Raw genomic sequence first — 11,499 nt, 5'->3', positions numbered from 1 at the left:
CTCCTAGACACCTTATTAATCCTGACACCACACAGGTGGTGAATTTTTTTTTCCAGTTGTGGGGCTTGAACTCAGAGCCTGAGCACTGCCTTTGGGTTTTCTCAAGGCTAGAGCTCTACCACTTGAGCCACAACACCACTTCCAGCTTTTTTCTATGTATGTGGTACCGAGGAATCAAACCCAGGCTTTCGTGCATGCTAGGCAAGCACTCTACCACTAGGCCAAACTTCCTTGGGACCTTTCCTGGTTGGCAGGCGCTCTGCTTTTCTTTGTCTTCAACATCTTCACGGTTTAACTTCTTTCTGTGCATCTTCTCTTCAAGATCAAAGAGACAAAGAGCCTGGTCTTCAGTGATGCAGTTTTTGCTATTAGAGAGAAAGCAATCAAGGCAAGACCTTTTATTTTCACATGTGGCCTCATGGTAAGTCTGCAAATCTCTATTTGCAACAAAAGGAACCCAGTTCACACAACAACATAATTTGAATGAAATTTAGCCAGGGAATAGTAGTTTCCTTCCCAAAAGGATAGGCTCACAAAAGCTCATGTTTTCTTTAAGATAAAGTTCCATCTTAGGCGTGTCAACCCATAAATACTATTTCACCACAAATTGCCCCACCCACCCGCGCCCCCAGCCATCAATCGAATTGAGTTGTTAAAGATGATAACTCCTGATAAAAGTCTTCCAAGTCTGACCAATCCCTTCACAGTCTAGAATACTCTATCAGCTCTTTCTGAGGACTAAATTCTTTGACTCCTCCCATGGCTACTTACTGTTCCAACAGAAGCCAAGAGCTTTCTGTGAAGAAATGGTTTTGGAGTATCAGTTATTCAAAACATACTCTTCCTCTACAGAACCCTCAGACACGTCATGAGTCAGAACTTAAATGGAGTGAGGGGTGAAAAAAAGACCAACAAAATCTCAACACACTAGTGTGTGCAACTTTCATTTGGTGGTAGTACTGGGATTTGAACTCAAGGCCTTGAGTTAATCAGACTTGTTGATCAGGATCACTATAGAATCTGAGGTCTCTGACCTACTATAGAAGTGTAGTCTGAACACATAATCCAACAAAATAAAATCTCTCACTGGTAAAATCATTTGTATGAGTCATCTAAAGATAACATCATTAGGGCCGGGAGTTTGGCCTAGTGGTTAAAGTGCTTGCCTAGCATGCATGAAGACCCGGGTTCGATTCCTCAGTACCACATACATAGAAAAAAGCTGGAAGTGGTGCTGAGGCTCAAGTGGCAGAGCTCTAGCCTTGAGAAAGTCCAAGGACAGTGCTCAGGCCCTGAGCTCAAGCACAGGACTGGCAAAAAAAAAAAAAATAAAGATAACATCATTAAATATTTTTAGTTATATTTAACCAATGACAGGAATAAGTCGTTGCTACAACTACTTCAGAAAAATCTCCATGATGCAGTCAATTGGTCACATACAACTCTATCTTGTCCCATGAAGAGGAGAAGGCAGATGCATTTGCAGGATGTAGGCTCTGACAGCAAAAGGAAAGGAGAAAATGTCTGTTCAGGAACCTAATGGGGCCTGTGGCCTTATCCTTGGCACCATTTCCGATGAGATGACAGGTGTCTCAGACGACCACTAGCTGTCGCTGTGAGCTCATGAGAGCGAGGCCTTCCCCTGCAAGAGCCACCAGCTCAGACTGTTTTCAATCAACACGTTGTCAGTTTCTCTCCCAGAGGACCCAGGGGTGTGCTAGGAATTTTTATTTCTTGAGAAATCCTGTGATTTGACTGCCCTTTGTTGGCCCTGCTTGACAGAATGAAGGCCGCGGTTTGCTCCTGCTAGTCCCCTTCCCCCACCAGGCAGGGGTCCCCCCTGCAGGGAATCTCAGAGTTCTGGCACTAACCCCCTCCCCTGCCTCTGCTTCTGCCCACCTTCTTCCCCCTTCTCTCCCACCCCCTGCCTCCCTTTTCACCTTCTCTCTCTTCCTCCCTCCCCCCTCTTGTCTCTCTCTTCCTCCTGTCCTTCCACTCTCCCTCCCTCTTTCTTTTTATCTCTCTCTCCTGGTGCCCAGTGACACTGATGAGCTTCTCAGTGTCAAAGTCCCTATTCCAGGACCTTCCTTCAGCCCTCATGAGTTACAAAGCCCCCATACTACTGCTCCTAAATAAACTAGTTTGTAAGGTCCTCCTTCTTCCCTTCTGCTTCTTGCCCTCAGCCTCACCTCTTCTCACAAAGCAGGAAGAAGAGAAGGCAGCAGGAGGGGAGGGGGAAATCCTGACAGGATAAGCTCTCTCTCTCCTTTTCAGACCCTACCCTAGGCATACATAGAGAAGATCAGAAGTCAGACTTGTTTTCAGATCCTGCTTTCTATTGCGCCTACTAGCTGTGAGACCTTTGGCGGGTCACTTGCCCTTTGGGAGCCTCAATTTTTCCTGTGTGAATGAGCTAATGCGCATAGATGCTTCCATTAGACATCCAAATGAATGCAAAGGACCCCAGGTGGCCTGGCACTTAGCAGGCTTTGGATACATGTAAAGTGGTTTTAATGACTACTTGCAGTGACACTCACACTCACACAGGCTCACTGACATTCAGCCAAACAAAGGTTGTTGTTTTGTTTTTTTTCTTTCTTTGTCGCTGTCATTCTCCTGAACCTGGGGCAAGGGACATGCCAGGAGACAAAATTCAAGGGTGTCTTCAGAGATGCCAAACACCATAGCCTTTCTACTTGTGTCAGTAGTGAACTTGTTCAGAGCCAGCCTGGGAGCTGCCTTGGCCAATAGCCAGAGGTTTCTTGGCAAGCTGCTATGAAAGCTGTCCTGGGGCCTTCCGGGAATAGGCCACTCGTGGGTGGAGCTGGCCATATACTTCTCCAAAAGGTTTGGTATGACACTGTCTGGTTTCCAGCTACCACATTGCTGCTGTGGGTTTTGTGGGGAGGGCCACAAGCCCAAATCTTGACCTTGGACTTCCTGCAGCTGCACCATGTAGGCACTGAGGCCAGGCACACTGGAAAGGCTGGGCAAAGGTGGTAAGAAGGCAGAGCTGGATTTTTCCCCTGCTGGACCACTCACACAGGTTAAGTGGACAGTGCTCCTGCTGGTCAACACGAGTAACTGCAGCCCTATCAGCCTTGAGGAAAAGGCCTGATGTAATCACCCTCTTGGCCTTGGGGGATGCTTGAATACTCACAACAAAGATGAGATTTACTCTGTTGAGCAACAGATAGAGAAAGAAAGATGCTTTGCACTTCACATTGCCCAAAGCAGTGTGCTGGGCTTGGAGGGACTATGGGAGGCCAGTGGCTATTTCAAACATGCTTTGTTTTTTGTAGAAGATGATCTAAACAGTATGGGTTGTTGTAAGCAGTATGTGTTGTTGTGTATCTGTGAAGGCTTGATTTCTATAGCTATGAGAAGCCCTATGGACTGTGGGTCAGAGAGTATTCATTCAGAGATCGATTGATGTGTGTATGTGGGGGGGGAGGGTGTCCAAACAAGTGATATCCTTTCCCACCAGAATACAAATCAAAGGCCATCGCTAAGTCCCACATAGACAAAGAGGAGATGCATGTATGTTGGCCTCTTGGCCCATCCTAGAATACATGTCCTAATCTCTCCAAATTTCATTTTTCTCATGTGTAAATGGAGATAATCCTCAAGTTTTAGGACACTCAGCAGTGTCTGTGGAAGACTACTGATCGTGTGGGGAGAGGGCCCAGCTCAAGTGAGGCAGAGGTTTACAGAGACCTATTTGTAGATTGCTCAGGTGTAAGGAAAGCTGTCACAGTGGATCTCAGCCACACCGAATGATCTAGACCATTCTCAGCCCCCTCAAACCAAGTGGATGGGACCTGGGAAGGACTGAATGCTCCATTCCACAGCCTCGAGTGGGTGGTGACTGATATGTCTATAAAATAAAGCGTATGAGACCTTCGTGCACTGCTAGTGGGAATGTAGAAGGATTCAGCCATTGTGGGAGGTAGTCTGGCAGCTTCTCATGTACTACGAGACCCAGTAACCCCATTCCTATGTATACCCAAGAGATAAGAAAACATATTTCCACACAAGAACTTCTGTGTGTTTACCTGTCTGTTGAAGATTTATTCATTGTAGGATTATCATCATCATCATCATCATCATCATCATCATCATCATCATCATAGCCAAAAGCTAAAAACAATCCAAATCAATATCCATCAATCAAAAAATGGCTAAACAAAATGTGGTATATCTGGGCTATGAGCTATTATGCAGCTTTAAAAAGGAATCAAATACTGATACATGTACAATGTGAATGGATCTTGGAAACATGCTAAATGAAGTAAACAAGACATTAAAGAACAAATTCTATACAGTTACATTTATATGAACTGTCTAGAATTGGTAAATCCATAGGGGCAGAAAATAAATGTTAGCAGGTACCAGTATCTGGGTCAGAGAATGGCTATTTGTGGATGTGAGCTTTATTTGGGGTGATGAAAATACTTGAGGAATTATGTTGTGGTGATGCTTGTACAACTCTGTGGTATATGAAAACCCACTGAGTTCTATGGTTTGCAGATTAAATCACAATAAAGAAAAAAACCTCTTACTTAAAAAAAAAAGACCCTTAGCATGCCAGCTGGAGTGTACTGACTGTGGATGAACACATGAAATGGGCAGGGTGGGAGTGAGGCTCTTGTGAGCTCCAACTGTAAATCACATTAACCAGCTTTCCTCCCTCAGCTGTGCGGTTTCTGGAGGCGCTGTGGCAGCCATGGGCTGTTCTGCAAAAAAGTAAAGCCTTCCACCATATGCTGGGCTCAGGAGGGCAGCAGGGTGCTCACGCCATGCTCCAGCCAGCTTCACCCAGCACATATCACATAGCAAGAAGAAAAGGCTTGTGAGCACTCTTTGCTTTGATCTCAAGACTCCAGGGATGTTTTCCAAACACCAAACCAGGAATGATGGTTATGCACCATTGTGAGGAGGGCATGTCTCCAAACGACTCTAATGCAAGGCTTCAGTTTCCTAGGATATACTTGTCTCCTCAAACATATAAATTTCCAAAGAATTTACATTCTGAGAGATCATAGGCAAAAGTTGGAGTTGTTTCCTGTAGCTCGGGTCTCCTGGTGGCAGGCATTTGACCAGAAAGGCATGAATCAGAGCTTGTGCTTGTTTCCTTAGGAGCATTGGTGGGAATCTTGGCAGGAAGTTCTCTTCACCAATAGCAACCAGATGCTCGAGTGAGTGTCTAAACCCTGCTGCAGAGGCTGGAATAAGGAAATGTCTGTCTTATCTGAGACCCTGCCTCAAAGAGGGTGGAGGTGGGGTGAAAGGTTTCCATCACCTCCACCTTTACTGCTGGCCCAAGCCATGTCCTATCTAGATTCATCTAACAGCTACCTCACTGATACCTTTCTTTCTACTCTGTCCACTATCTTCCTTAAGTCTTACACTGGCAGTCAGGAATGCTTCAGAATGCCAAATTCTGCTCAGAAGCTTGTGATGGCTCCTCACCACACTCAGAGCACAAGCTACACAGTGGGGGCCCGTGATTCCATACACTGTGTGCGGCCCACTTCCCACACACATGCTGAAAGCCACACATCCCCAGCACTCCACACACACAGACATGTGCCGCCTCCCCATGCACCCTCCCAGTAGTCAGCGCTCCTAGCCTTCATCCTCTTCACCAGTCCTCCATGGGCTCCTGTCCTGGTGCTCTCTCTCCAAAAGGCTCTACCCAGGTATCTGCAAGGCTCCTTCTCACACTTTTGCTGTTGACTCTCACCCCCAGTGGATCCATTTAAGGTGGTCATCTCCCCCTCTCTCACCTCTGACCCTGTTTACTTTGCTCAAGGTCATTTACCACCATTAACATACTCGTGTGTGTGTGTGTGTGTGTGTGTGTGTGTGTGTGTGTGTGTGTGCGCGCGCGCGCTAGTATTGGGGCTTGAACTCAGCCTGGGTTCTGTCTCTGAGCTTCTTCTCTCAGCACTAGAGCTCTACCACTTGAATCACAGCTCTGTTTCTGGCTTTTTGGTGACCAATTAGAAATAAGAGTCTCACAGACTAACCTGCCTGAGTTGGCTTTCAAACCATGATCCTCAGATGTCACCCTCCTGAGTAGCTAGGATTCTAGGCGCGAGTCGCCAGCATCTGGCTTGCCCTGATGCAATGTAGCAGATTAAGGAACATGAACACTGACAACAAACAACTCCTACATAGTTAAAGGTCTTGGAAGAAATGTGGGAAAACACCAGGTCTATCTTGGTTGCTAGCTTCATTTCATTCAGATAACTCTTTTTCTTTTCTTCTTTTCAACCTGATAAACATCAGAAACCACATGGTCTCTGTGGTAGACGTCAGTCTTCTGGATTTCCTTGTCACAGATTGCCAAATAAGCAAAAGCACAGGTCAGGGTGGAGGAGGGCTGTTTTGGAGGCCTCCTGCTTCCTCCTTAGCCCCATTCCTCAGGTCTCTGTGGGCCCATCCCACAGTGGGCCTGGAGGACACTCAGCTTCCCCTGCTGTCACCATGCCTGGGGTGAATGCTCAGCCGAGTGTGCCCTTAGGGAAGTTCCTCCTGGCCATTCAGCCCCAGCACTATCCTCATAGGCAATGGCAGGACACTGCTAGACACTTTTCTAATCACCTGCAAGGGCTATGAACAGTTGTTAAGACTCCCATCAGCCTTTACAGAGCCTCATTTTACTTGCACAGAAAGAAGCTGAGCATTTTTGAGGAAGTCGTTTCAACCAGGGCCCCATGGACATGAAAAGTCTTAAATGGGTAATCAACCACATCACCCACTTTCACCCCCACCACGGAACAGTTCAGCTTGCCTCTGCCAAAAACCCTGGCAGGGAGTTCCCTGCAACCACCCCTTATGAATAAATCCTGCCCAGTCTAGGCCAGGCCAGGGCCTTTTACAAATATTTCTTTTGGGAGAAGTCACACTAACTCAGGCACTTGGTAAACTTCAGGGTTCTCTGGGAGCCTTCATTTGTGGGGTGAATCTGCTACCCCTGCTCCAGGCTACTGCGGGACTGGGGGGGGCAGAGAGGGGGTGTCACTGGCCTCCCCTACAGGAAGGAGACCCTCTCTGATAAGATCCTGCCTGGTCATTTCTTGTGATTCAGAGGTCAGGGCCCTCACAGCTGGAGAGTAGGATAGAAGGTAAATTGAAGTTCATGGGGTTGTGCTAGGCCCACACTGGAAAGTTTTCACTCTCAGTTCAGTGCTATGCCTGCCTCAGGCAGGGACAAGTTTGAGATGTTGGACAGGGTAGAACTTCCCATGCGTCTCCACTGAGAGTCATGCAGGGCCTCCAATTGAAATGGAAAGCTGGAAGCATGGTAGTGTTTCGGCTCATTTTAACCAGAATGGCTAATACCTAAAGGACTGATAATCCCAAAGGACCGGAACTTCCATCTTGGATTCTGAGTGTATCCTGGATGCTCAGTGTAAACTGGAGCCACCATCTTGAAGGTCTTTGGACAAAGCCATTGCTCCAGCAATGCCTCTCTCAGGTACATGCTCAGAAGCCTAGTGTTCATGTTCCAGAAAAATGACAAAAAACCATATAAGAGAGCTCAAAGCACTGCAAGGCGTTATAGTGAAAGGGCGAGGGTGCAGAATGGATTGATTGTGGTATAATTACTCAAGGACATCAGGTACAGCACTGGAGAAAGCTGATCACCTCCACAATGAGGTGTGAAATTCAAAAAAGGCAAAGATAAAGATCAGACTAGTGGTCTCTGGGAGGTGAGAAGACTACCTAACGGCTTGAACACCTTAGATCTACTTGCTTTATTGAACATAAGTTTTGTTTCAGTAAAACATGAAATAAAAGAAAGTGTATACCATGTCTTTTTCTTCCCAGCTGAACAACTCATTAGTTAGTCATGTTTTTTACTTCTATTCTTTTTTTGTTTTTGCCTCTATGCTTTTGAAAAAAGATTTAAGGTGACACACAAAGGTATGTGGCATTTTCCCCATATTTATAAGGGAAATCTGGGAGAGGATCAAATAAGACTAGGAATATTGGTTGAATGCAGATGTAAAAGTAAATCTTTCATCGTGGTCATAAGGTGGGCTGAAGAGAGTTTCTGAACAGCCAGTGCAAAGAAGGAGCACAGGAGGTCCACATCCAAAAGTTAATATCCCTTGTTGACCTAAACCCCAAGAGAAATTTCTCTTGTGCTATCTCAGAAAAAGTCAAACTGCATCGTATTGTGTCTTCTACCTGTAATCCTCTTCACTTAGGAAGCTAAGATCTGAGAACTGTGATTTGAAGCCAGTCCAGACTGGAATGTCCATGAGACTCTTACCTCCAATTAATTGTGGAAAAAATGCTGGAAATGGAGCCGTGGCTCAAGTGGTAGAGAGCCAACCTTGAGCAAAAAAAGCTAAGGGACAGTGCCCCAGCCCTAAGTTCAAGCCTCAGTACAGGTACCAAAAAGAAAAAAAGGAAAGGAAGTAAAGAAGAGATGGGGGGGCGGAGAAAAGGAGGGAGGGAGGCAGAAAAAGAGGGAGGGAGGGAGGCATCGAGAGAGGGACATCTTGATCAAGCATTCCATTTGGTCCCCTTGATGTCTGAACCCCTGCTACCTGTACCATGCCCACTCCTGTCCCCCTAAATTTTAAGATGATGCACCCCAGGGACATAAGCCCCTCCCCTGGCCTGCACAGTGGGCCCAGACACTATATGCCATTAATATTCCTTTGTGTAGTTTGGGGGTTCGCCCTGCTTGCAAGGGCTGAGTCTCTGTTCTTTGGGATGCCCAGCTTGCCATCTCCACTTCGGAAACCTGGTTCAGTATCCTCTGTCTGTGCTTTGCCCCTCTGCCCATCTCCTAGGTCATGGGTTCTCCTTTGTGGGCCGGGCACGTCCCCAGCAGTAATTCTCCAGGAGCCAGCGGCAGCTCCCCAGGGGCTAAGCTCTGTCCAGTTGGGCAGTTGGGTAAGTGGATCTTTCCATTTTCTGGCTCCGGTCTTGGAGTTGAATTCATATATTCCCCCAGTCACTGGGGGGGGGGTGGTAGAAAGAATACAACAATCATCTACATCAAAGAATTCAAACAAGTCTGCCTTCTTCACCTCCTCCCCCACCCCCACCCCTGCTATATTCTGACTGCCAGGCAATGCTGCAGTGCTCTGGAAGGAGTGTGAATTTCAGGTGCTGCAGAATCTTTTTCCCAGTCTGCCCCTCCCAGGCTGTGCAGCTCAGGCCTCAGAGGCAGCACCTGACATACCTCTAGAATGAGAAAAATGGGGGATGGGGGGTTGCTCAAAGGTATCTCACATACGAGATGAGTTCAACGTGAAAACTTGAACTCCTTGTGGCCATTGTCTAGATTAGATTTGATCTTTAGGTTCTGATTTATCTTGTTTGTTTGAAAAGATCCTTGAATCCTTGCCATAAGAAGGAATTCACAAGTAAGGAGGGAAAGCCTTTGATTTTTATTTATGTTAGTTTGGCAGAAATTTGCCGACACACAGACACACAGCCCTGGCCCGGCTGGAGAGGAGGGGAGGAAACCCTTTTTATTGTGTCAGAGCCAGCAGACATTAATTGATGTGTTTGTTCACATTAAGCCAGTTGGCTCATGTTGTCTTTTTTTCTTCTTTCAAGCACACAAAACCTACCAAAGTCTTCCCCTGGTTTTTGTTTTGGGAGCTGGGTTTGAGGGCCAAGGCCCAGGCTCCTGCCACTTCCATAAGGATTGAGGCGGCCTCTGGGCTCAGGATCCCAGCAGCACTTATGCTAATGTGGGCGCATTATGGTAACAAGTACCTAATAATAGAGGGAAATTTAATTCCAACAGCAGCAGCTTCTCACTGGAGAGGAGCCATCCTCCTTTCCAGACCAGAGCGGTTTGCTTATGAGGGTGGCAGAGAGCCAGCACACTTGCCTCTGAATTTGGTTTCCTTCCCTTTATTCCTGTCTATAATTGAGCCTTTGTAAGTGGAGGGATGTGTGTGAAGGAGCTCAATTTGGAGCTGATTCCGGGGGTTGGGGGGGTAATGAGAGCTCTGGAGGCCAGCTTTACCTTATGTTCATCGTGCTGACCAAGAAGAAATTCTTGGCCCTGGCCTAAGGGGGGGAAAATAGAAGCCAAACTTGCCATTCCTTTTACTCCTGATATGACATCCTAGTGTCCCTTGCAGAGACACTAGCCCAGAAAGTACCAAGGAGCAGGAAAAAAAAATCGAGTTCTAGAATTCACCACTTCACCAGTTTGTAAATAGGCAAGAAGGCAAGAAAGAAGGGTAGTCCTTCAGGGGGAGCTGCAGGTGGAAGGCCTATGAGGTGACACCCAGGATCGGCCCCTGCACATCTGCATGCCAGCTGTGTCCAGAGCTCATCTCAAGTTTTAGTTTAGCTTCAGAAGGGCCAACCCTTTACCACAGGCAACATGGTCGAATGCCACGGCAAACCCAGTGAAAAGCAAGAGCCTGGACAGGGCCTCAAGGGCTCTGAAAAGCATTCTGCAGGTGCTACTGCCATGGCCTTACCTGGATCTACAGCTTCTCCATCAAAGATGGTGCTGGTCTTGACCATTTCCTGAGGAGAAGAAACCACTTCAAGTACAATGCTGCAGTGGCCCCACCCAGGCGGGACTTCCCATCCCCCCTAGTCTGAGGTGCTTCCCAAAGCTTCCCAACAAGATTTGTTCAATGCCAGATACTGGGGCACCGTAGTGAACAGGGCAGGGGGTGATGACTGCTTGCACAACACTTGCCAGTGACGCACAGGGCTGTCACACAGTCACAAGGCTGTGATAGGGGATGGTGGACGCCATGAGTCACAGGTAAGACAATCAACCCAGAACAGGGGTTAAGAAAGCCTCCCCCCAAGGAAGTGATCTCTAAGTTATGATGCCAGGTAAAGGCCTGCACTGCCTTGGTGAAGTCATAGGCAGACAGACTTGCAAAGTCTGTAAAGACCCAGGTGAGTCCCCAGAAACTCCCATGCAAGCTCCGACATGCTTACCACTGTCTGCCCTCACCTAAGCCACATGGTGCCATCTCTGAACTCCCTTCCAGGTCCTGATTTCTATGGGAAATCTATCCTTGACCCCATGGGCACCCCCTTCCTTCACAGCATGCCCTTTACAGGCTCAAGGTCAGGGATTTTTAATTTTCAGCAGTTCTGGGATTAGAACTCAGGATCTTGTATTTATACTCTACCACTTGAGCCCATGCTACTCCCCTATCCCCCAACCAACCTTTTTTATGCTTGTTATTGTTCAGATAGGGTCTCTCTTTGGGGTGGGGGTTGCTGAGATTGGCCTTAAACCACAATCCTCCTACTTTGCCTTCTGTGTAGCTGCAATTACAGATTGTACTACCAAGCCTGATTTAGTGATGAGAGGGGACTGGTCTCAAACTTTAATCTTTCCCATCTCTGCCTCCCAAGTTAGCTGGGATGACAGATGTGAGCCACTGTACCCAGCTGGGCCAGGGTTTTCAGCAGGCTACTGAGAAGGGCGTGTGAATTTATTTAGCTTTTCAAGTCCGTTTTCATCATGTGCAAGAT

At 47.1% G+C, this 11,499-nt stretch overlaps 1 protein-coding gene across 1 annotated transcript in view; it reads right to left on the bottom strand.

Annotated features, from left to right (window-relative positions):
* Positions 1–7,742: 7,742 nt before the first annotated feature.
* The window catches only part of Cdhr3 (cadherin related family member 3), a 70,894-nt gene continuing 67,137 nt past the window's right edge, over positions 7,743–11,499 (bottom strand). The window contains exons 18-19 of the mRNA XM_090332225.1: positions 10,476–10,524; positions 7,743–8,983 (exon numbers count right to left, since the gene is read on the bottom strand). Coding sequence (XP_090188351.1) covers positions 8,661–8,983; positions 10,476–10,524 — 372 coding nt within the window. The 3' untranslated portion in view covers positions 7,743–8,660. The remainder of the gene's footprint in view (positions 8,984–10,475; positions 10,525–11,499) is intronic.

Source organism: Megascapheus bottae, chromosome 5, assembly GCF_031878675.1.
Source record: "Megascapheus bottae isolate mThoBot1 chromosome 5, mThoBot2.hap1, whole genome shotgun sequence".
Lineage (NCBI taxonomy): Eukaryota > Metazoa > Chordata > Mammalia > Rodentia > Geomyidae > Megascapheus > Megascapheus bottae.
Note: the sequence above shows the minus strand (reverse complement) of the source record. Positions and strands in the feature narration are given on the sequence as shown.